A 20,952-nucleotide genomic window follows, 5' to 3' on the forward strand; every position below is an offset into this window, starting at 1 on the left:
TATTTTCAAAATTTAAAAAAATACAAATTTTCATAATAAATTTTATTATTTGAATACTTCCCTATGTTAAACATAGCTTATATCTCCTCTCCTGTATGTGTGAAGATATAAGTTACCTTTAACAGTAGGTATGATTCATCCCAAATAATTACCATCATTTGTTGATATCCTTCATTCATTATACACAGCATATGTAACATTTTTTGTCCAAGCAGTTATTCAACTTGGAAAATGAAGCTAAAACACGACCTAAATCCTAAAATATTAAGTCATATTTGTGTATGAAGCAAAGATAAACCTACCCGGGTGTAGGCAGCGCTTGCGGATGGGAATAAACAACGGGAATAGCACTTTTGGCTGTGCAGGGACGATCAGCGAGGACTTCCGTTAAGCTCATTTTGAGGGCAGTTGTGTCCACAGGAGGGTGATTCGATACATCCAGACTCATGATCTGAGCTGCTGTTCTTTTCAGTAACTGAAAACAGAAAAAGTTACTGTAAAGACATGCAAACAAATATCAAGATTTATAACAAAAATTTTCTCCTGTGAATCTGTTCCATCACAGTCAATAGTGTTCTCAGGATGAGCGACAATTTCTTCGTCAAGCAGTTGGTTACAGTAGTACTTGCAAGATATGCAATTATGAAATTATCGTATGGGCACTATTGCACTTCTGTTCAAGCTATAGTCCTACAGGATATTTTTAGGTATTACACTACCATAACTATCATGCAGTGAATAACCTCACACAGAATTAATGGCAAATATGAAATATCAATTCATACCCTAAGCGTACAATCACATTCCAGTCTCCACGATTAAAGGACTGAGAGCTAAGGTACTAAAATGCAAACTGCAGCTTAAATGCTCCAGTCATACACACAAATGTTTGCGTCTTGGAAAGTTCATTAAGCTGAAATTTTTTAAGCAAGCAACAGTCTGTTCATTTATATATATAAGTGCAATAACTATCAATAGATGCAGAATTAACAGCTTAATAGTATACAGGGCATGTGTATCTAAAGATTGCCTGCAAAACATCAAACATGTAGTGCTCACTAATTTTCTTATGTTCTGTTCTTACAAAATTTTCCCACACTAAAATAAATAAATGAAAATCTCCAGAGTACTAGCTGAATAGTTTACTTATTTCCAGTGAGTGAAACAGTGATTATTAATTATAGGATTACCATAAACATTCATCATAGGATTACCATCACAAAAGTCACAAACCTCAAACAATTATTATTACCCGAGGACTATTATCAAACATTATTAAAAGTCATGAGTATATTACAGTGGTACCTCGACATACGAAAAGGCTCGACTTATGATAAATTCGAGTTACGAAAGCAAATACGAAGATTTTTTTGGCTCTACATACGAAAATAGTTCAGGTTACGAAAGGTTGTTGCTGTAAAGTCCCGAGATTCGCCCAGACCACTGATAACAATTTTAAAACTCGTGCGCCGCCAACTGAGTAGACTCGCCACCATCCTCCCGCTCTCCCATTGGTTCCTGATGCTAGTCACCGCCATAAGATCCTGCTCTCCTATTGGTCAGCATCTCTCCCATCGTGCATCTACGTAGCGGCGTTCTTCTTCGGCCACTCGGTAGCAGCATCATTATCGTACACACGCCAAATTCGTTTGTTCTATACGATTTTGTTTATTAACGTAAATTCGTTAGTGATTTTGTTGTAGTACTACTTTATCGTGTTGTGTGAGAACTTTAGTACATACGTATACTACATAACTTAATTATGTACAGTATATATACGTAGTCATGGGTCCCAAGAAAGTTGCTGAAGTAGAAGAGGATGCTTTCTGTGGAGACAAAAATGGAGATTATCAAGAAGTATGAAGCTGGCATGCGGTTGAGTGTGATCGCTAAGGAATATGGCCGAAATCCGTCGATGATAGGCACCATCCTTAAGCAGAAAGAAGCCATCAAAGCAGCTACACCTTCCAAGGGCATGACTATTTTGTCTAGCAAGAGGAGCCACGTGCACGACGAGATGGAGAGGCTGCTTCTTGTCTGGATAAAAGACAAAGAAATTGCTGGCGATACGATAACCGAGACAGCAATCTGCCACCAGGCCAGTGCTATTTTCGCTGATTTGATTGCCCGGGCCAAAGACGACAGAGGAGAAGGGACATCGACGCCAACCCCAGACTTAAAGGCTTCTCATGGGTGGCTTGAAAAATTCCGGAAATGGACTGGCATCCATTCGGTGGTGCGGCATGGGGAGGCGGCCAGCTCGGACACAAAAGCGGCCAAAGCCTTTATTAGGACGTTCGACAAAAGGACAATCAACGAAGGCTACAGTTCTCAGCAAGTCTTCAACTGTGATGAGACTTGCCTTTTTTAGAAAAAAATGCCTCGTCAGACGTACATCGCGGAGGAAGAGAAGAAGCTACCCAGGCATAAGCCTATGAAAGACAGGCTTACGCTCGCACTTTGTTCGTACGCCGGTGGGGATTGCAAGGTGAAGCACCTACTTGTCTATCATTCAGAGACTCCTCGAGCCTTCAAGGCCCACAAAGTGCTAAAGGAGAAGCTTCCAGTGATGTAGAGGGCTAATGCGAAAGCCTGGGTAACGAGACTTTTGTTCACTGAGTGGGTAAATCTGTGCTTTGGCCCGACAGAGAAGAAATTCTTGGAAGAGAAGCGCCTCCTCGTGAAATGTCTGCTGAGTGTTGGACAATGGCACCCTGCTCACCCTCCTTGGCCTCGAGGAAGATATCCTAGCGGAGTATTCTTTTATCAAGGTTCTTATCTTCTGCCTAACACCACCCTCTCCTCCAGCCCCCATTGGACCAGCAAGTGATGATCGAACTTCAAGAAGCTGTAAACGAAACATCTTTTCAAGAGATGTTTCGACATCACCGAGACCACAAACCTCACCTTGCGTGAATTTTGGAAGGAGCATTTCGATATTGTCATATGCATCCGACTCATCGATCAAGTTTGGCAGGAGGTTTCGAGGCAAACCTTGAATTCTTCGTGAAGGAAACTAGCCTGATGCCGTATCCGCCCGAGAATTCGAGGGATTCGACGTGGGCGAAGCTGGTGCAGATTCAGAAACAGTTGACAATCCTGAAACTGTTTCGCAACCAGATCTTGACGAGATCGTTGCACTCGGCAAGTCCATGGGGCTGGTCATCAACAAGGACAACATCAATGACCTCCTCGAGGAGCACCAAGAGGAGCTTACAACGGATGACCTGAAGGAGTTGGAGGCCATGCAACATAACGTCATTCAAGAAGAGTTCTCTAGCAGCGGCGAGGAGGAGGAGGAAGGACCCTATGACATAAGTGCAATCATTTGTACAAAAGGGACACCCCGAAAAGGTTTACACAGGTCATATGCTTACTCAGTTCGATGACGTTTGCCGGAGTCGTTTCAGGGAACATTGTGAAAAGTAGGCAGAAGCAATCATCCTTGGATAGTTTATTGTTTAAAGAGGCCTTTAGTAGGAGTAAGCAAAAAGGTAGATCCAATAGATACTACGAAAAAACAAAGTTGAAAGTGGTGAAGAAATTTAAATTTTGTAAAAACGTAAAGTATAAAAAAGAAAAAAAAAAAAAGAATGTAAAAATAAAAGACAACAAAAAAAATTTAATTTTAAGTTTTTTGTAAAGTTAAGAGTTATGGTTTTGTTAATGTGTTTCGTAAAGTTTAGTCTATGTTTCCTGACATTTTTAATGTGTTTCGTAAAGTTAAGTATACGTACTACGTAACAAATTTTCTGCCGTTTGTCCTCCACCTCTGTCGCCACTTTCGGAGATAGCCTCACTCGAAAGGTAAGGTTCCATATTTTACTACATACGTACGTATGTACGTACAGTATTTCTTTATTTACAGGTACAGTAGTACCTCGAGATACGAAATTAATCCGTTCCGAGGCGGCCTTCATATCATGAAGTTTTCGTATCTTGGACCACATTTTACATGTAAATGGCTAATCCGTTCGAAGCCCTCCAAAAACACCCAGTAAATTATATTTCCAGGCCTAAAACACATGTTCTAGGGTTACGACGCGATCTGACGGAAGAAATATGACGTCCAAAAAGGCAAAATACTGTACATACTTGAGTAATATTCAACTGCATGTAATGTTCAACCCCATTTTTACTGCATATATTAGGACTTTAGCATATGTCCCTTAGCAATAAGCCTAGCCTATGTTAGCGGTTGCTACTGTAGCCTAGTCTATGATTCTGACATCTAAACCTAAGAAGCTAAAAGCTTAGAATATGCCAATAAAATGTATAAATAATCAGTATGTACTCATTTCAAATAATTATTAATTAATCATTAACTATAATACACAAACAAACAAAAAAAAACCTTCCAATCAATTGTTTACATTCAGCTCTTACCCGTCTTATGAGTGTCGAACGAACGCCAAGCAATCATTTTTCCTAGCACACAGTAAGCCATAAATTTTCATTAGTATCTCTCTTCAACTAATGAAACTACCAAACAGTATAATAACCATTCATTTCTATTCTTTATTCTATCTTTACCTAATGAAGATACCAGTTACTGACAGCTATAATGAAACATATGTATACGTAACGTAATAATAAAACGAAAGAAGAATTCTAAAAAAATACGTATTTGTTGGCAGTCTGATTGTATTTTATATTTTATGATATCTAATTCACAATTTTTTTATTAAATGTATTGCATGTACTCATTTCAAATAATTATTAAGTAACCATTAACTATAATAAACAAACAAAAAAAAGCTTCCAAACTTCTGTTTACATCCAGCACTTACAAGTATTGAACGATCGCCAAGCAATCACTTTGCACAGTTAAGCCATAAATTTTCATTATCTCTCTTCAACTACTGAAACTACCAAACAGTATAATAACCATTCATTCTATTCTTCATTCTATCTTTACCTAATAATGTTTTTTTTTTTTTTTTATTAAATGTATTGCATGAATAAGTTTTTCAATTTACAGCATCCTTTTACCAACAGAATACTTAAAGCACAAGGGGTAGATGCTGACCAATAGGAGAGCAGGAAACTTATGGGTGGGGTGACTAGCATCAGGAACCAATGGGTGGGAGAGCGGGAGGATGGTGGCGAGTTTACTCAGTTGGCAGCATGGGAGTTTTAAAATTGTTCTAGGTGGTCCGGGCAAATCTCGGGACTTTACAGCAACAACCTTTCGTATCTTGAAAACTTTTCGTATGTAGAGCTGTAAAATTTTTCGTATTTGCTTTTGTTTTTTATCTCGAGTTTTTTCGTAAGTTGAGCCTTTTCGTATGTCAATGGTACCCCTGTACTATGTAGTACATATTAGTAGTGCGTATTAAGTTAGGTATTGAATGGTCCAAATTGTTGTTATTTCATTGTTTATTGGTCAATTTAGCTTTATTATAAAATTTACTGGGGTGTTTTTGTAGGGACTGGAACGAATTATTGGCAATTTAACATGTAAAATGCGGTTCAAGATACGAAAAGCTCAGGTTTTACGAAAGGCAAGGCCCCCTCGGAACGGATTAATTTTGTATGTCGAGATATCACTGTACTATACAGGATTACCATAAAACATTTTACTAGAGTCAAATGATAATCACAAAAACTTACCTCCTTGCCACTTTTGTCTGTGATGAGGGTTGATAAAAATACGGTTTCTGATGGACTGATTCTGGGCAGCTGACCAGCAAATTCTAATTTTTTCCCAATTCCTTTTGCTATCATCTCTGGAGGGTGGTCTATACAAAAAAGGAGAATAATCAACCAGACTTTCATAATAATGAACAAATAAAAAAGGATGATAGTATTGAACAGGAGATTGCAATATTCCAAATTAATACTGCATTTTGCATTCTCATAATTTTAGTGACAGCAATGAACTCAGAGAGAAGGTTTTACAACTGGATAAAGTGAGAAAAGTAAATGATAATTACCAGTAGATGACAAAACATGGTAAAAATGGATTGCTAGGTGGTGGTTCTCCTCTGTACAATTCATGAAGAATAGTAATAGCTGACAAACGTTGAGTTGGACTTGGTAAAAGGTCTGGTTGTTGAAGAAGAAACACCAAAGCACTTCCCACTGCAAAATGTAAAGATTAATCACGTAACTTTTTCCCCTTAAGCAAACTGGAGGTGCTGTTCAATATACAGACATTTTTTGGCAAATTTCAAATGCCAATACAGGCAGTCCCCGGGTTACAACTGGTTCGGCTTATGGCGTTCCGAGGTTACAACGCTTTTCAATTATATTTATCAGTAATTATTTCCAGGTTTACAATGTATGTTCCAGGGTTATGACGCCTACAATGCTGATCTGGCAGAAGAAATATGACTCCAAAAATGCAAAATAATCAATATTTGAAGGTTCTTTTGATGAAAAATGCATTAAGTATGCAGTTTACATAGTTTTTAATGCACCCAAACATTAAAAGTGAGGTTTTCTTAGGATTTTTTATGATGTTCCGGCTTACGACGATTTTCGGCTTACAACGCGTCTCAAGAACGGAACCCCCGTCGTAACCTGGGGACTGCCTGTACATAAAAGATATTAACACTTTTACCGTAAAAATAATGCCTGGAAATAAAAACTGTAGTGATCTACCCAAGAAGCTATCCACTTATATTGAACGACAAAAAAGTTTTAAAGTTATGAGATCGTTACTTGAAAGCTAAAAAAAACAGTAAATCATGCAGTACATAGTTTGTTCTTCAGTATGAACTGTAATAGACCACAATAATCACAGGAGCATAAAGACTGCATCCAAATACTGTACTGTAATACTGAACTATCACAGTTGGAAAATGATAAAGGGGCAATACAGTTGACCTCCCGTATTCATGGGGATGTGTTCCAGACCCCCTCACGAATAGATAGAATCCGCGAATACTTAAAACCCTTAAAACAAAAAACTTAAAAATGCCTATTTTGTTGATTCAAACTCAAGAAAAAAACCCACTGAAAGGGCTAAATTCTATCTGTTTTTTTTAATAGTTTTATCACAAAAATGATATTGTTATGATACAATAAAGTTTCAATACATACTTACCTGGCAGATATATACATAGCTAAGACTCCGTCGTCCCCGACAGAAATTCAAATTTCGCGCCACTCGCTACAGGTAGGTCAGGTGATCTACCGGCCTGCCCTGGGCGGCAGGACTAGGAACCATCCCCGTTTTCTATCATATTTTCTCTCTTCCACCTGTCTCCTGCGGGGAGGCTGGGTGGGCCTTTAATTGTATATATCTGCCAGGTAAGTATGTATGAAACTTTATTGTATCATAACAATATCATTTTCATACAATCAACTTACCTGTCAGATATATACATAGCTGATTGGCACCCTTCGGTGGAGGGTAAGAGACAGCTACTATATGGAATAGACAGGTAAACAACATATGTTGTAGGTATAAATAAAACCTTTGTTCCTACCTGATAGGTGGTAGACTTCGTGGGTGTTTGCCCAGTAGTCTGCATCACCTCAAGAAACTTTAGCGAGATATATGATCTATGGCCAAGAGTTCTTGTGGGTCTGCCGATGGGGTCTTATCCGCTTACTCGGCAGAGCCTTAAAAGGACTTTGTCAATGGGTGCTGATCTTATATGACAATACACCTTATGAAGGAGCACACAACCAATCCCGACCACCTGATCCTAACCATATGTTAGAACTAAGGATTGTTCGAGTTATCCCCGAAACTCGTCACAACAACCGTAACTCAAAACCACTACGCACACATACATAATTTCAAAAAAAAAAAAAAAAAAATTATACCTCATCTAATTAGACATGACAAGATTCTCTACTGAACAACATAGACGGCCGCCGTGCTAAACCAAGTCCTCCATTGTTCGAAGAGACTCCAGACCATATCCAAAAAGAAGAAGAAAAAGTATATACATTTAAGGATTGGTGTCGGCTCCCGTACCCAGGAATCGTATCCGCCGATACGAAAGGACCTAGAGAAAAACACTTCTCTATGTCACACGAAACGTCTTTCAAGTAATGAGATGCAAATACTGAGTTGCATCTCCAAAATGTCGTATCTATGATGTTTTAAGCGGACATATTCTTATGAAACGAGAGAGACGTCGCTACAGCTCTCACTTCATGAGCTTTAACTCTCAACAGTTGTAACTGTTCGTCAGGACAGACCTTATGAGCGTCTGTAATGACGTTTCTCACAAAGAATGCCAGCGCATTCTTGGACATCAGTCTTGTGGGGTCTCTTTTACCGCGCACCAAAGACCTTGTCTAGAGCCTCCCATCTGATGCTTTCTCTGAAGGTAGAACTTCAGAGCTCTTACAGGGCATAGAGACCTCTCTGCTTCTCTGCCTACGAGACTCGATATGCCTTTGACTTCGAATGACTTAGGCCAGGGCATTCGTGGGATCTCGTTTTTTTTAGCTAAAAACAGGGTCTTAAACGAGCAAATAGCTGAGTCTCCCTTGAATCCTACTTTATCCTGCAGAGCATGTAATTCACTAATTCTCTTTGCCGTAGCTAAAGATAATAGGAATAGGCATTTTTCTGGTGATGTCTCTAAACGATGCCAGATGAGGAGGTTCGAATCTTTCAGATGAAAGAACAAACTTGAGGACTATCGTCTAGGTTCCAGTTCGGAGGTACCGGTTTTCCTTCGGACTTTGAATCCTTCAAATGACCTTATGAGATCGTGGAGATCTTTATTATCTGCCCAGATCTAATCCTCTATTCCTGAAGACAGCAGAGAGCATACTTCTGTATCCCTTTATTGTGGATACAGCTAGATGAGATTTTTCTCTCAGGAATAGCAGGAAATCAGCAATTTCCGCTATAGAGGTAGTGGAGGAGGACAACTTCTTGGATCTACACACCAAAAAACTTCTAAAAACCTCCCACTTCGATTTGGTATACTTTCGTAGTGGAGGTTCTGCGTGCTCTCGCTATCGCCGCTTGCCACTTCGCGAGAAAAGCCTCTCGCTCTGACAAGTCTTTCGATAGTCGAAAGGCAGTCAGAGCGAGAGCGGGGAGGTTTTTGATGGTACCTCTTGAAGTGTGGTTGTCTGAGAAGATCCGTCCTTCTTGGTAGGGATCTTGGAAAGTCTACGATCCACTCTACCACCTCCGTGAACCAATCTTGGGTCGGCCAAAAGGGGGCTATTAACGTCATCCTCGTCTCCTTTGACGCCACAACTTTTCATTACTAATCCCAGGATTTTGAATGGTGGGGGAAAAGCATATACGTCTACTCGAGACCAATTTAACAGGAAGGCGTCTACCATAAGTGCTCTTGGATCTTCCACGACCGAGCAAAGACTGGCAGCCTTTTGGTTTTGGAAATGAACGTGGCGAAGAGATCCACATGAGGTGTCCCCCACAGCGACCAGAGATCTAGACACACTTCCTCGTGTAGGGTCCACTCTGTATGAAGGACCTGGTTCCTCCTGCTGAGTCTGTCCGCCCTCACATTCTTTACTCCCTGTACGAACCTTGTCAGAAGATGTTCCTGTGAGACGTCCCAAAGCAATAGGTCTCTCGTCAGTTCGTAAAGGAACGAGGAGTGAGTCCCTCCCGTTTTCGAATGTAGGCAAGTGCGGTGGTGTTGTCCACGTTTACTTGCACTACTTTGTTTGACACCAGAGGTTCTAGACTCTTCAAAGCCAGATGCACGGCGAAGAGCTCTTTGCAGTTTATGTGCCAAGTCACCTGCGCTGGTTCCCAGGTGCCTGACACCTCTTCTGAGCCTAATGTCGCTCCCCAACCTTTCTCCGACGCGTCGGAGTACAACACTAGGTCTGGGTTCTGTGTTTTTAGAGAGATCCCTTTGTTCTCTTCCAGAGGGGGCCACCACCACTCCAGGTGCAATTTATCTCCACTGGAATGGGAAAAACGTCCGAAAGTTGTCCGGTTTTCCAGCTCCAAGACTTCTTGAGGAAGAATTGAAGCGGACGTAAATGAAGTCTTCTAGTGGGAAGAACTGTTCGAGCGAGGAAAGGGTCCCTAGAAGGCTCAACCATTCCCTCGCGACGTATGTTCCTTCCCTAAGAAGAGAGAGACTATCCGCAAACCTTTTGCGATTCTCTCTTGCGAAGGAAATACTCGAAAACCCCGAGAATCCATCCGAATCCCCAGATAGACTAGGTCCTGTCTGGGGTCAGCTGAGACTTCTCGAGGTTCACGAGCAATCCCAACGCTTTGATCAAATCTAGAGTTAACTTTAGGTCCTCCAAGCACTGTCTCTCTGATCTGGCCCTGATGAGCCAGTCGTCCAGATACAGAGAGATGTTTACTCCTTTGAGGTGAAGAAAACCTCGCCACATTCTTCATCAGCTTGTGAAGACCTGAGGAGCTGTGGACAGGCCGAAACACAAGGCTCTGAACTGAAAGATCCTTCCCCCCGTCATGAAACGGAGGTACTTCTTCGATGAAGGGTGGATCGGAACGTGAAAGTAGGCGTCCTGGAGATCTAGAGACACCATCCAATCTCCTTGTCGTAATGACGCTAGGACTGAAGCAGAAGTCTCCATGGAGAACTTCTCCTTCTGACAAATTTGTTCAGAGAGCTGACGTCCAGTACTGGTCTCCAGCCTCCCGAGGCTTTCGCAACCAGAAAAAGGCGATGTAAAAACCCCGGGGAGTTTTGATCCAGTACTAGTTCTATCGCTCTCTTGTCCCACATTTGTTCTACCATCGATCGAAGAGTATCCCTCAGCACAGGATCCTTGTACTTGGCTGATAGTTCCCTTGGTATTGACGTTAGGGGAGGAGTGTTCAGGAAAGGGATACGATATCCCTTCCTTATGATAGCCAATGAAGACGCGTCTGCGTTTATCAGTGTCCAGGCCTCCACAAATCCCAGGAGCCTGGCACCTACTGGTGCTTGGAGGAGAGAAGCTTCATTTTTCCCTTTTTAAAGGGACAAAGAAAGGCAGACCTACCTCTCTCTCCGGAGCCTTCTTCTTGCGGGAGGTCTGGAGGTCGGACCCACCTCGAAAGGGCTGAACTGATGTACTAGGTCCTTTCTTGTCAGATGCAGAAGCAGGCTTCTTCTTCCTTGCTGACTGCGTCAGAAGATCCTGAGTCGCCTTCTCAGTTAAAGAATGAGCAATGTCCTTCACTAACTGAGAAGGGAACAAAAAGTCAGACAAAGGCGAATACAGTAGCGCTGCCCTCTGAGCGTGTGAGACTGCCTTGGTTAAGAAGGCCCCATATACAGTCCTCTTCTTTTTTAGAAGACCTGCTCCAAACAATGAGGAGATTTCAAAAGAGCCATCCTGTACCGCTTTGTCTATACAAGACAATATGCATAAACAGGCTTCAGGTTTCGATTCCTTCCGAATCATGGGCTTTCTTGGACATCACCCCAAGGGACCAATCTAAGGAGTTGAAAACTTCCAATACATGAAAGAGTCCCTTGAGGAGATGGTCCAGTTCAGAAATTTCCCCACGTAATTCGTGCCGAATTGAGACCTTGTCGACGTGAAGCGTCAACTAAGGTCGAAAAGTCTGCTTCCGACGTAGACGGGAGAGCAATACCCATAGTTCTCTCCCGTCTGATACCAAATGCCTCTTTTAACCAGCTAATCTCGCTGGAGGCATGCAGAAGACTGTTCTCACTAAGTCTTCTTAGACTTCATCCATGAGTCCTAAGGATTGTAAGGCCCTCTTCATAGAATGGTGGGCTTCATTTTGAGAAAAGACGAAGGCTTCTTCGTCTTAGCACTCGAAAGAGAGCGCGCGGAGAAGGAGGAGCGGAAGGATGCAAACTCGTCTCCATACTCCTCAAGAAGCAAGGCAGTCAAAACCTTATAGTTCGACAGTCCTTCTCTCCCTGATATTCATCATCCGAGTTTTCTTCCAATTCGGGCGGGATCTAAATGAGTCTACGCTCCCCTTTCCGTACGTTCCTCTTCTGGAGGAGACAAACTCCTAATAGGAGAGTGGGCTAAGGGAATGATAATCTTTCCTCTTTCCCGCTTAAATAGCCTTGGAAGGCGCCACAAGCTCAGGCTTCTCTTGATAATTAGAAGACGCTTCCCGCTTGGATGACGCTTCCCGTTCGCCAAGCGTCTGGGCTGACGTCTCTCGCTTACTTGGCTGCTGACGTCTTGATGATGCCTCGCGCCTGGAAGACGCTCCGCTCTCCAAAAGGCGTCCTACTTGGCGTCAAAATATTGGTCGGAGCGTCACGTCTACCAACAGTTTTCAATGACGCTTCATGTCTAAAAGACGTCTTACGTCTCTCTGGCGTTACGAAACTTTCGTAAGCAACCGTTCTCGCTCTCGAACCCGAAGCTTCTGTAAGATGTTTAGAAGTTTCACGTCTGCATGACGCTTCTCGTTTAGCAGGGGAGAGAGGACGAGACTTCTTGATTGGAAGCGCCACGTCCTTCCTACGAGGCGCTAAAACTCCCACTAGAGAGGACAGTTTGCTCTTGAACTGCCATAATTATTCTCCTTGACGCTTCTCCACATCCACTGCATGACGGCCTTTCGTCATCACTCGGGGAGAAGTAGGAAAGGGTACTTCTGCGTACTCGTCAGGTGACGCTGAACGCCACCTTCGCCTTCTTAATAGAAGAGGGAGCGTCATCTGAGAAACGCTTCTGGCTCGAATCTATTTCGGGTTTCTTTCATATGACGCAATTCAGAGGTCTCGACAAGTTTCGACTCCTTCCACCCTCGTTTAGGTGAGGGAGGGAGAGGACGAGAAACACTCACGAAGGACGCTTTTTCCTATAGCGCCCTTGAGCAGCCTGCCCCGAAGCAGAGCTAGCTGAAGGGACGTCTGACCGTTGGGGATTCCCCACGACCTCCTAAGGCTTTCGACTTCCTTCTCCTCTGGGCATGGGAGCTTGGAAAGAGGTCTAGGCCTGGGGAGCGTCGCAGGGACGATCAAACGCCCCCTCCACAACACTGGGAGAACTCACTTACTGTAATGGCTCACTTTCACTAGCCTTACCTGGCAAGTCCGCCATCTTGGACTTCATGTCTCTAATCGTAGCTTTCCAGATTGGCGATTTCCGAGCCGATTCGAAAGTACACTTTGAGAATGAGATACATGGGAGAATCTAAATCAGTAGGATTAGAATTATCAGTAAAAGGCTCAATAGGCCTTGAACTCACACCTTTCAGACGTCTAACCCTATCCCTCTCTAACTTCTTCAAATAAGAAGTCAAAGTCTTCCACTCTTCTGCATTTAATCCCTCGCATTCCTTACAAGTATTATTAGCAGAACACTGAAACCCCCTACATTTACGGCATACAGTGTGAGGATCAACCGAAGCTTTCGGTATTCCTCACTGCAGCCTACATTCACACATTCTCACACTCACATTTGAATCAGACATACTGAGAAAAATCCAAAAAAAGCAATTCAAAAAACAGTCCACAGTAGCGAATGCCAAAACACGATCCAGATACGTCACCCAAAAAGCCGAGAAACGATGATCAAAGGATGAAATATGAATCTAAGTCAGGAGGTAATAGCAACAATGTTGATACCACCGGCGACAGAGAAAATATGATAGAAAACGGGGATGGTTCCTAGTCCTGCCGCCCAGGGCAGGCCGTAGATCACCTGACCTAACTGTAGGCGAGTGGCGCGAAATTTGAATTTCTGTCGGGGACGACGGAGTCTTAGCTATGTATATATCTGACAGGTAAGTTGATTGTATGTGAAATGAATTTTCATTATTAAAATGAAGTTTTATTGTATACTTACCGAACAATTATAGAGCCGTGATTTCCACGAGCGGCAGGATACTAAATTCAAATTTAGCGCGTCGGCGTCGCCAACACTGGTGGTGATGACGTCATCTCCCTCCACTCGCGGGAGAACCAGGTACAACTGCCCAGGTGAATCCAATTCTTTCTGCCCGTCCGTCCACCTAAGGGGAGGAGGGTGGGTATAATCATAATTGTTCGTAAGTATACAATAAACTTCATTTTAATAATGAAAATTTCAGTTTTTATGTAGTGTCTTACCGAACAATTATAGAGCTGATTACACATTTATGGGAAGGTGGGATTCAGTGGACCACTAGTATTTTTAAATGGTTACATTTATTGCAATACCAGTAAACACTCAAGGTGTCTGTTGTACCTTACCTTGTAAGAGAGCTACAGCAGACTGTTACTTGCCTCTGGTCGGTGCTCTTCTTACTATTGTAGAGGAATTGGAATTTGACCAAAGTTAGCCTCTACAGGAGTGGAATCCTTCCGTAGTTCAAGCGAGTCAAGGCTGACTGACGGAGGATAGTAACAACAAAGATTGCCCTTGCCCTGGGCTAAGCACCACAAATTCAATCATACAAAACATTTGTCACCAACACCATTTAAAAACATATATACCCAACCATTGTAAATCTGACCTAACAGACGGTGAGTATCCCAGGTACTCATACCCCAGCTTCCCTGAACTCGACAACCTATTCAAGGTGAAAAGTTAGCATAGAGGTGACGACCCCTGTGCCGTTTCTCCCAACACCATGCCAGAAACCGCCACCGGACCTAACGTTTTACATTCTCGAAAACCGTTTCTATCTCTTTGAGATAATGACTCTCAAAAACCGAATTCGATCTCCAGAACGTGCTCTGAAGAATCGAAGCTAAAGATAAATTCTTTCTGAATGCTAAAGAAGTTGCCACTGCTCTAACCTCGTGAGCTTTAACTCTCAGAACGGAAAGATTGTCCGTTCTCGGACTGCGAGTGAGCTTCCCTGATAAGCTCTCTAATAAAGAACGATATAGCATTCTTAGAAAGAGGACGAGAGGGATTTTGAACCGAGGTCCAGAGCTTAGAAGATTGTCCTCTAATACCCTTAGTGGCAAACAGATACTGCTTAATAGCCCTGACTGGACATAAGAGCCTTTCTTCCTCCTCATGTCCAACCAAATCAGATAAGTTCCTTACCACAAAACTCCTCGGCCAGGATTAGAAGGATTCTCATTTTTTGGCTAGAAAGGTCAAAGATACCGAAAATACAGCATTGCCTTGAGAGAAAAACCGACTCTTTTGTCTATAGCGTGCAATTCGCTACACGCTTAGCAGAAGCTAGTGCAATAAGAAAGAGTGCCTTCTTAGTCAGTTCCTGAGATTGAAGCCGACTTCAAAGGCTCAAACAGTGGCCCCCATGAGGACTTAAGCACCACATCTAAGTTCCAAGCCACTGTATCTTGCGGGAGCTTAGTGGTTTCGAAGACCTAATGAGGTCCGACAGATCTGAATTGGAGGAAATATCCAAACCTCGATGTCGAAAAACCGACGAGAGCATGGCTCTATATCCTCTGATCGTCGAAGGAGCCAGTTTCTTAGAGTTCCTAAGAAATAGAAGAAAATCTGCTATTTCTGTTAAAGAGGTCGCAGAAGTAGAGACTTTAGCACTTCTACATCACTCTCTGAAGATTCTCCACTTCCCTTGATAGAGTTTGTTAGAAGACTCTCTCCTACAACGAGCGATAGCTTCTGCAGCTCTTCTTGAAAATCCTTTCGCTCTGACAAGATTCCGGACAGTCTGAACCCTGTCAGAGCTAGAGCGGACAAGTTTTGGTGGAACCTCTTGAAGTGAGGTTGTTTGAGAAGCCACTTCTCTGGAGGAAGAAGTCTGGGGAAGTCTACTAACAACTGGAGAAGGTCCGGGAACCACTCTTTCCTGGGCCAAAAGGGAGCGATTAACGTTAGCGTTACATTGCTGTGCGACATGAACTTGTTCAGCACCTCTCTTATTTACCGAACGGAGGGAATGCATAAGCTTCCAGACCCGACAATCCAACAGCATTGCGTCCACCGACCAAGCTAGAGGATCTGGACTGGAGAACAAAAGAGAGGAAGACGGTTGTTCCTTGATGTCGCGAACAGGTCTATTGACGGTCGTCCCCAAAGGCGCCAAAGTTTCTGACAAATCTTGTTGTCCAAAGTCCACTCCAGAGGTAACACTTGCTGTTGACGACTTTAACTCGTCCGCCAGGACGTTCATCTTTCCCGGAACAATCTCGGGACTAGCTGAACCTTCGCTTCGTTTGACCACAGGAGGAGATCCTTGGCTACTTCGTACAGAGAGAAAGACTGAGTCCCCCCCTGTTTTATTTCCGCACGTACGAGAGAGCCGTGGAGTTGTCGGAATGCACTGCCACTACTCGACCTTCTACTAAGCTCCGAAACTGTCTGAGCCCCAGAAAATTGCTACAGTTCCTTTACATTTATGTGGAACTTCTTCTCCTTCTCCGACCAAGCTCCTGAAGTCCGTTGATTTCCCAGTAGGCTCCCCAACCTGTGTCCGATGCGTCGGAAAAGAACTGTAGGTTCGGGAGGATGGGTCGTAAATCTAACCCTTCTTCCAACCTTGCTCGAGAGAGCCACCACCTTAGGTCCTCTTTTATTTGATCTGTGACAGAAAGGTAATCGAGTCTGGTTGTGTCTTCCTGCACCAAGAGGCTCTTCAGGAAAAACTGCAGAGGTCTCATGTGCAGTCTTCCCAACGTCACAAATTTCTCCACTGACGTCAATTTGCCCAGGAGCCTCATCCACTGATTGGCAGAACTTACCTTTTTGTCCAAGAACTCCTGAACTGTCTCCAGACAGCCTTGAACCCTCTTCGGGGACAGAAAAGCCCGAAAAACTTGAGCATTCAGAATCATCCCCAAATAAAGGATGCTCTGAGATGGAACCAACTGGGACTTCTGTTTGTTGACCAGAATTCCTAACTTTCTGGCAAGATCCAGAGTTTGTCCAAGGTCCTTCATGCCACCCGACTCTCTGATTCCGACCGGAGAAGCCAATCGTCCAGATAGAGGGAGATTCTTACTCCTAATGTTTTGTGCCAGCTTCCTATCGGGGATAGAACCCTGGGTGAAAACTTGAGGAGCGGTCGCTAGTCCGAAGCAAAGCGCCCGAAACTGAAACACCTTGCCTTCGAACATGAACCTCAGGTACTTCCGAGATTCGCGATGTATCGGAATGTGAAAATAAGCGTCTTGCATGTCCAGCGAGACCATCCAATCCCCCTGTCTGATGGACTCCAGAAACCGACCGAGTGGTCTCCCATATGAAATTTTGTTTTTCCTGGACATGCAAGTTCAGGGCGCTCACATCCAAAAACCGGCCTCCAGCCCCCTGATGACTTGGGAAACTACAAAAAGGCGATTGTAAAAGCCTGGAGGAAATCCCCTTCTATCTGTTCTATCGCTTCTTTGAGAACAAGCGCTTCCACTTCTGCGGCTAGCGCCAGAAATTTGTCTGAGCCCGGAGGAGTATGCCTGGAATGGAATTGGCACAGGTGAGAGCGAGGGAGGTGAAACGAGAGGAATACGATAGCCGACTTGAGTACTTGCACTACCCAGGCTTTCTGCTCCTCTGTTTTCCCATTCCTCCAAAACAGAGCCAGCCTGGCTCCCACTGGTGCATGAAGAACCGAGCTTTCATTTGGAAGGTTTGTTAACCTTGGCCGAGGCCCTTAGACTGAGGTCGCAAATTCGATTTCGGCCGAAAGAAGCGCTTGGGTTTTCTCCCTCGAAAAGGCGCTTGGGCCAGGAGGAGAAACCGAAGGAAACAGTCTCCACAGGAGCTTTAGGTCTCTTAGTAGACTGTGCCAGTAAATCCGAAGTAGATTTCTTATCTAGCGCAGACGAAATTGACAACACTACATCGTCTGGAAAGATGGTTTATCTTTCACAAAAGGAGCAAACAAGAGAGCAGACTTCTGTTGGGACGTAACCCTTTTAGAAGCAAAGGAGCACCAAAGTTGCCTTTTCTTAAGGGTACCAAAGGCGATGAGCGAAGCTAACTCATCACATCCATCCCTAATGGATTTGTCCGCACAGGACAGAACACCAATCCAATCCTCCACTAACTCCTGAGAGAAAGAGAAGGACAGTCTTCGATCTTGGCCGCTAAAGCGCCAATAGTCCAATCAAGGAAGCTAAAGACTTCCAAAAGTTTAAATTGATTCTTTACAACGTGGTCCAACTCAGGCGCTGTAAAGAAAAACTTTCGCTGCGGCGAAAGCAGATCTTCTAGAGGAGTCGATTAAACTGGAGAAGTCTCCCTGGGAGGAGGCAGAAACTCCCAGAGAAGGAGCTTCCCCAGTTACATAAAACCTATACCTCTTACGAAGCAACTTAGAGGGAGGGTAAGCAAAAGAGCCTTCCCTAAGTCTCTTTTCATAGACATCCATTTCTCCGTCTCTTTCAACGAATGTCTAACCGCTTTAGATAGAACAAGTTTTGGGAGGAGAGGGTCTGAAGTTTTCCTCCTCATCAAGTGCAAAGTTGGGGAGCGCGGAGCCGCTTTCTCAAAATATCTGGATAAGATACCAGAAGAATCTAAGGAGACGTGAATAACACGAGAGGTGATGTGAATCCTCCTCCTCTACTTCTTCTTCATTCTCCGATACCGCCGAGAAGTAGACGGAACTAACAACCGATCTGAAGGTTTCGAACCACCCTTGGACTCATTCATCCAGTTGGTTAACTCTCTAACTGCTTGCGCAAGGGCGCAGAGACGAATCAAAAACAGTTAACGTAGGCTTGGAAGAGCTAAATGTTCAGCAGGAGGCGGAAAAACTACTGCGCCTCGCTCGGAGCCGCCGAAATTCGAGGCGAGCGAAACAGGCATCAGGCGTAACAGACGAAAAGCGCCTAAAGAAACACCCTTAGAACTGCTAGCTACAGCGCTAAAACCACAATCTCTACTAGTAGATGGAGCCGAAAAAGGCACAGATTGAGGCGACGAACGAGCCGCTAACGGCCGAGGCGCAACCCTACTCTCAGGCTCCTTATACCGCTTGACTGGAGGAGGCGAAGAATCGGCGCCTGAACGCCTCTTTAAGGGACGCGAAACGGGCGAATCTCGCCAAGAGCGCCGTGCGACCGGAGACGAACGCTTGAATCATTTGAAAGGCGTCTGACCGCAACACCTTTCCAACACTTAACCGAGCCCCTGTTGAGGCGCAACAGGCTCAACAAGAGAGGCGCCTGTCTGTGGGCAAATCCCGATCGACTCCCTTGGACTTCCGGTATGTCTTCTCCCCGGTGCGGGGGAGCTGGACAGTACCTTTGTCTAGGAGACGTGTCAGGACAGACAGACGCACCCTCAACTACACTCTTACCTGAAGCCGCTTTCTCCAAAAACAAAACGTCTTAACTGAATTACCAAGTTGCAAAACCGTATTCGCTAGTACCGAAAATTTCTGATCTAACCTCGATTCCAGACTGGCAATGGTGTCGGAAGAAACTACACGGGAAGCCGGAGAAGTGGGATAGTAGGAGGAATAGGAGGTGTAGTTAAAGGAGACATAACAATTTGAGGAGAAACAGAAGGAACAGATGCATCGCAAGACGAAGCAGAGCTAAGTCTACTTTCCCTAAGCGCTGCTTTTCTAATTCTGTCTTTAGCTAATTTCTCCGAGTATGAACTAAAAAACTTCCATTGAGAATCAGTCCAATCACTACACTCGTTACATGTTCGATCTGCTGAACAAACCTGTCCCCTACACTTAACACATTTAGTGTGAGAAACTCATACTCTAGCTTGGATATCTAGTTTTACATCCTGAGATGCAAAACCTAACTCCCCATCCCGACGGACTAGAATCCGACATGGCAACGCCTAAATAAAAAGCAAAACAACAACAACGAACCCAAAAAAGAGTACTTCACCAATTCCGAAGATCAAATCCACAAGAAAAAAGCGAAGCAAAGTCATCCAAAAAAACCCAAAACCGCACCGACCACCGATGTTCACCGGACGCCGGCAGGAAAAGAATTGGATTCACCTGGGCAGTTGTACCTGGTTAAACTACCCGAGAGTGGTAGGGAGATGGACATCAGCACCACCAGTGTTGGCGACGCCGACGCGCTAAATTTGAATTTAGTATCCTGCCGCTCGTGGAAATCACGGCTCTATAATTGTTCGGTAAGACACTACAATAAAAAGTGCATTTGATCATGAAATTGATTTGAAAATACAGTAATTTGTGAACATTTCTCATAGACGTAACCCAGGAACTTTCTGTAATCCTTTCATGCCCAGAATTCTTAAGCTTTTGTATTACATATAACATACATTAAAATAACCATATTTACTTACATTTAAAATAATCCTGTTTATTGAAGTTTTGGTATATTTGTTGAACCAACTGCTCCAAGGTTGCACGCTAAACTAACAAAAAAGGTTTCCTCAGATAATATTCTGCATAAGTAGATGAATGTTAACAGCCATCTTTTACCATAACTAGTACTGTAGAGTACTTCTTTGTGGTCAACTTGACACAATCAATTACAAAATGGCACTAACAGTGTGTTTTCTAGAGATTGGTAAGCAAATTTTTAATCAATCAGTAAATTTTGTTCGAAATGTTTATATAATTTTCATCAGTACTGTTTAAGAAAAGGTCATACTCAGAGATATTACACAAAATTATAATCATTACTGCATAAGGCACCCTCTATTTTGGACTTAAGACTAATATACAATATAATTTAACTGTCAAAATAGTAATTAAACAAAACGTCATGTCTCAGTTACCAGTAGGTGTTTTAGAAGGATATGTTATACATTATCCCCTTGGCTTTGTGGCCTTGCCTAGTGCTTACTGTGCCTACGTAGCCAGGGCAAAAGTTTGGTTTTTAAAAATGATCTAACCAGTAAATACCAATTACCTTGCCAGGCCCTGCCAACTTAGGGAAGCTAACCTGTGTCTAAATGGATTTCATCATTTTGAGAGCAGTTTGTAAGATATTTAAAATAGTTTAGTATGCTTTTAATACAACTGAGATGGAGAGTGAGTGAATGTTGCGTGGAATGAAGTTTCAGTGCCTTTGGTGATAGTCAGGTCATTGATGAGTCTGCCGTCAAGTTGATTTCTGCTCTATAAACTTGCCCAAACTCTATTGAAGTGCCATGACATACTGGCCAATCCCCTGGAAAATCCTCTACACAAGCATGATTGAACATTTTCCATGT

The 20,952-nt window shown here is 43.4% G+C and overlaps 1 protein-coding gene across 1 annotated transcript in view; it reads right to left on the minus strand.

Moving 5' to 3' along the window:
* LOC135210120 (CCR4-NOT transcription complex subunit 11-like) overlaps positions 1-20,952 on the minus strand; it is a 98,467-nt gene that overhangs the window by 75,432 nt on the left and 2,083 nt on the right. Inside the window, 5 exon segments of the mRNA XM_064242926.1 lie at positions 303-475; positions 5,614-5,771; positions 5,953-6,084; positions 20,077-20,137; positions 20,139-20,178. Of these exon segments, the coding sequence (XP_064098996.1) occupies positions 303-475; positions 5,614-5,771; positions 5,953-6,084; positions 20,077-20,137; positions 20,139-20,178 (564 nt within the window).

Source organism: Macrobrachium nipponense, chromosome 39 (assembly GCF_015104395.2).
Source record: "Macrobrachium nipponense isolate FS-2020 chromosome 39, ASM1510439v2, whole genome shotgun sequence".
NCBI lineage: Eukaryota > Metazoa > Arthropoda > Malacostraca > Decapoda > Palaemonidae > Macrobrachium > Macrobrachium nipponense.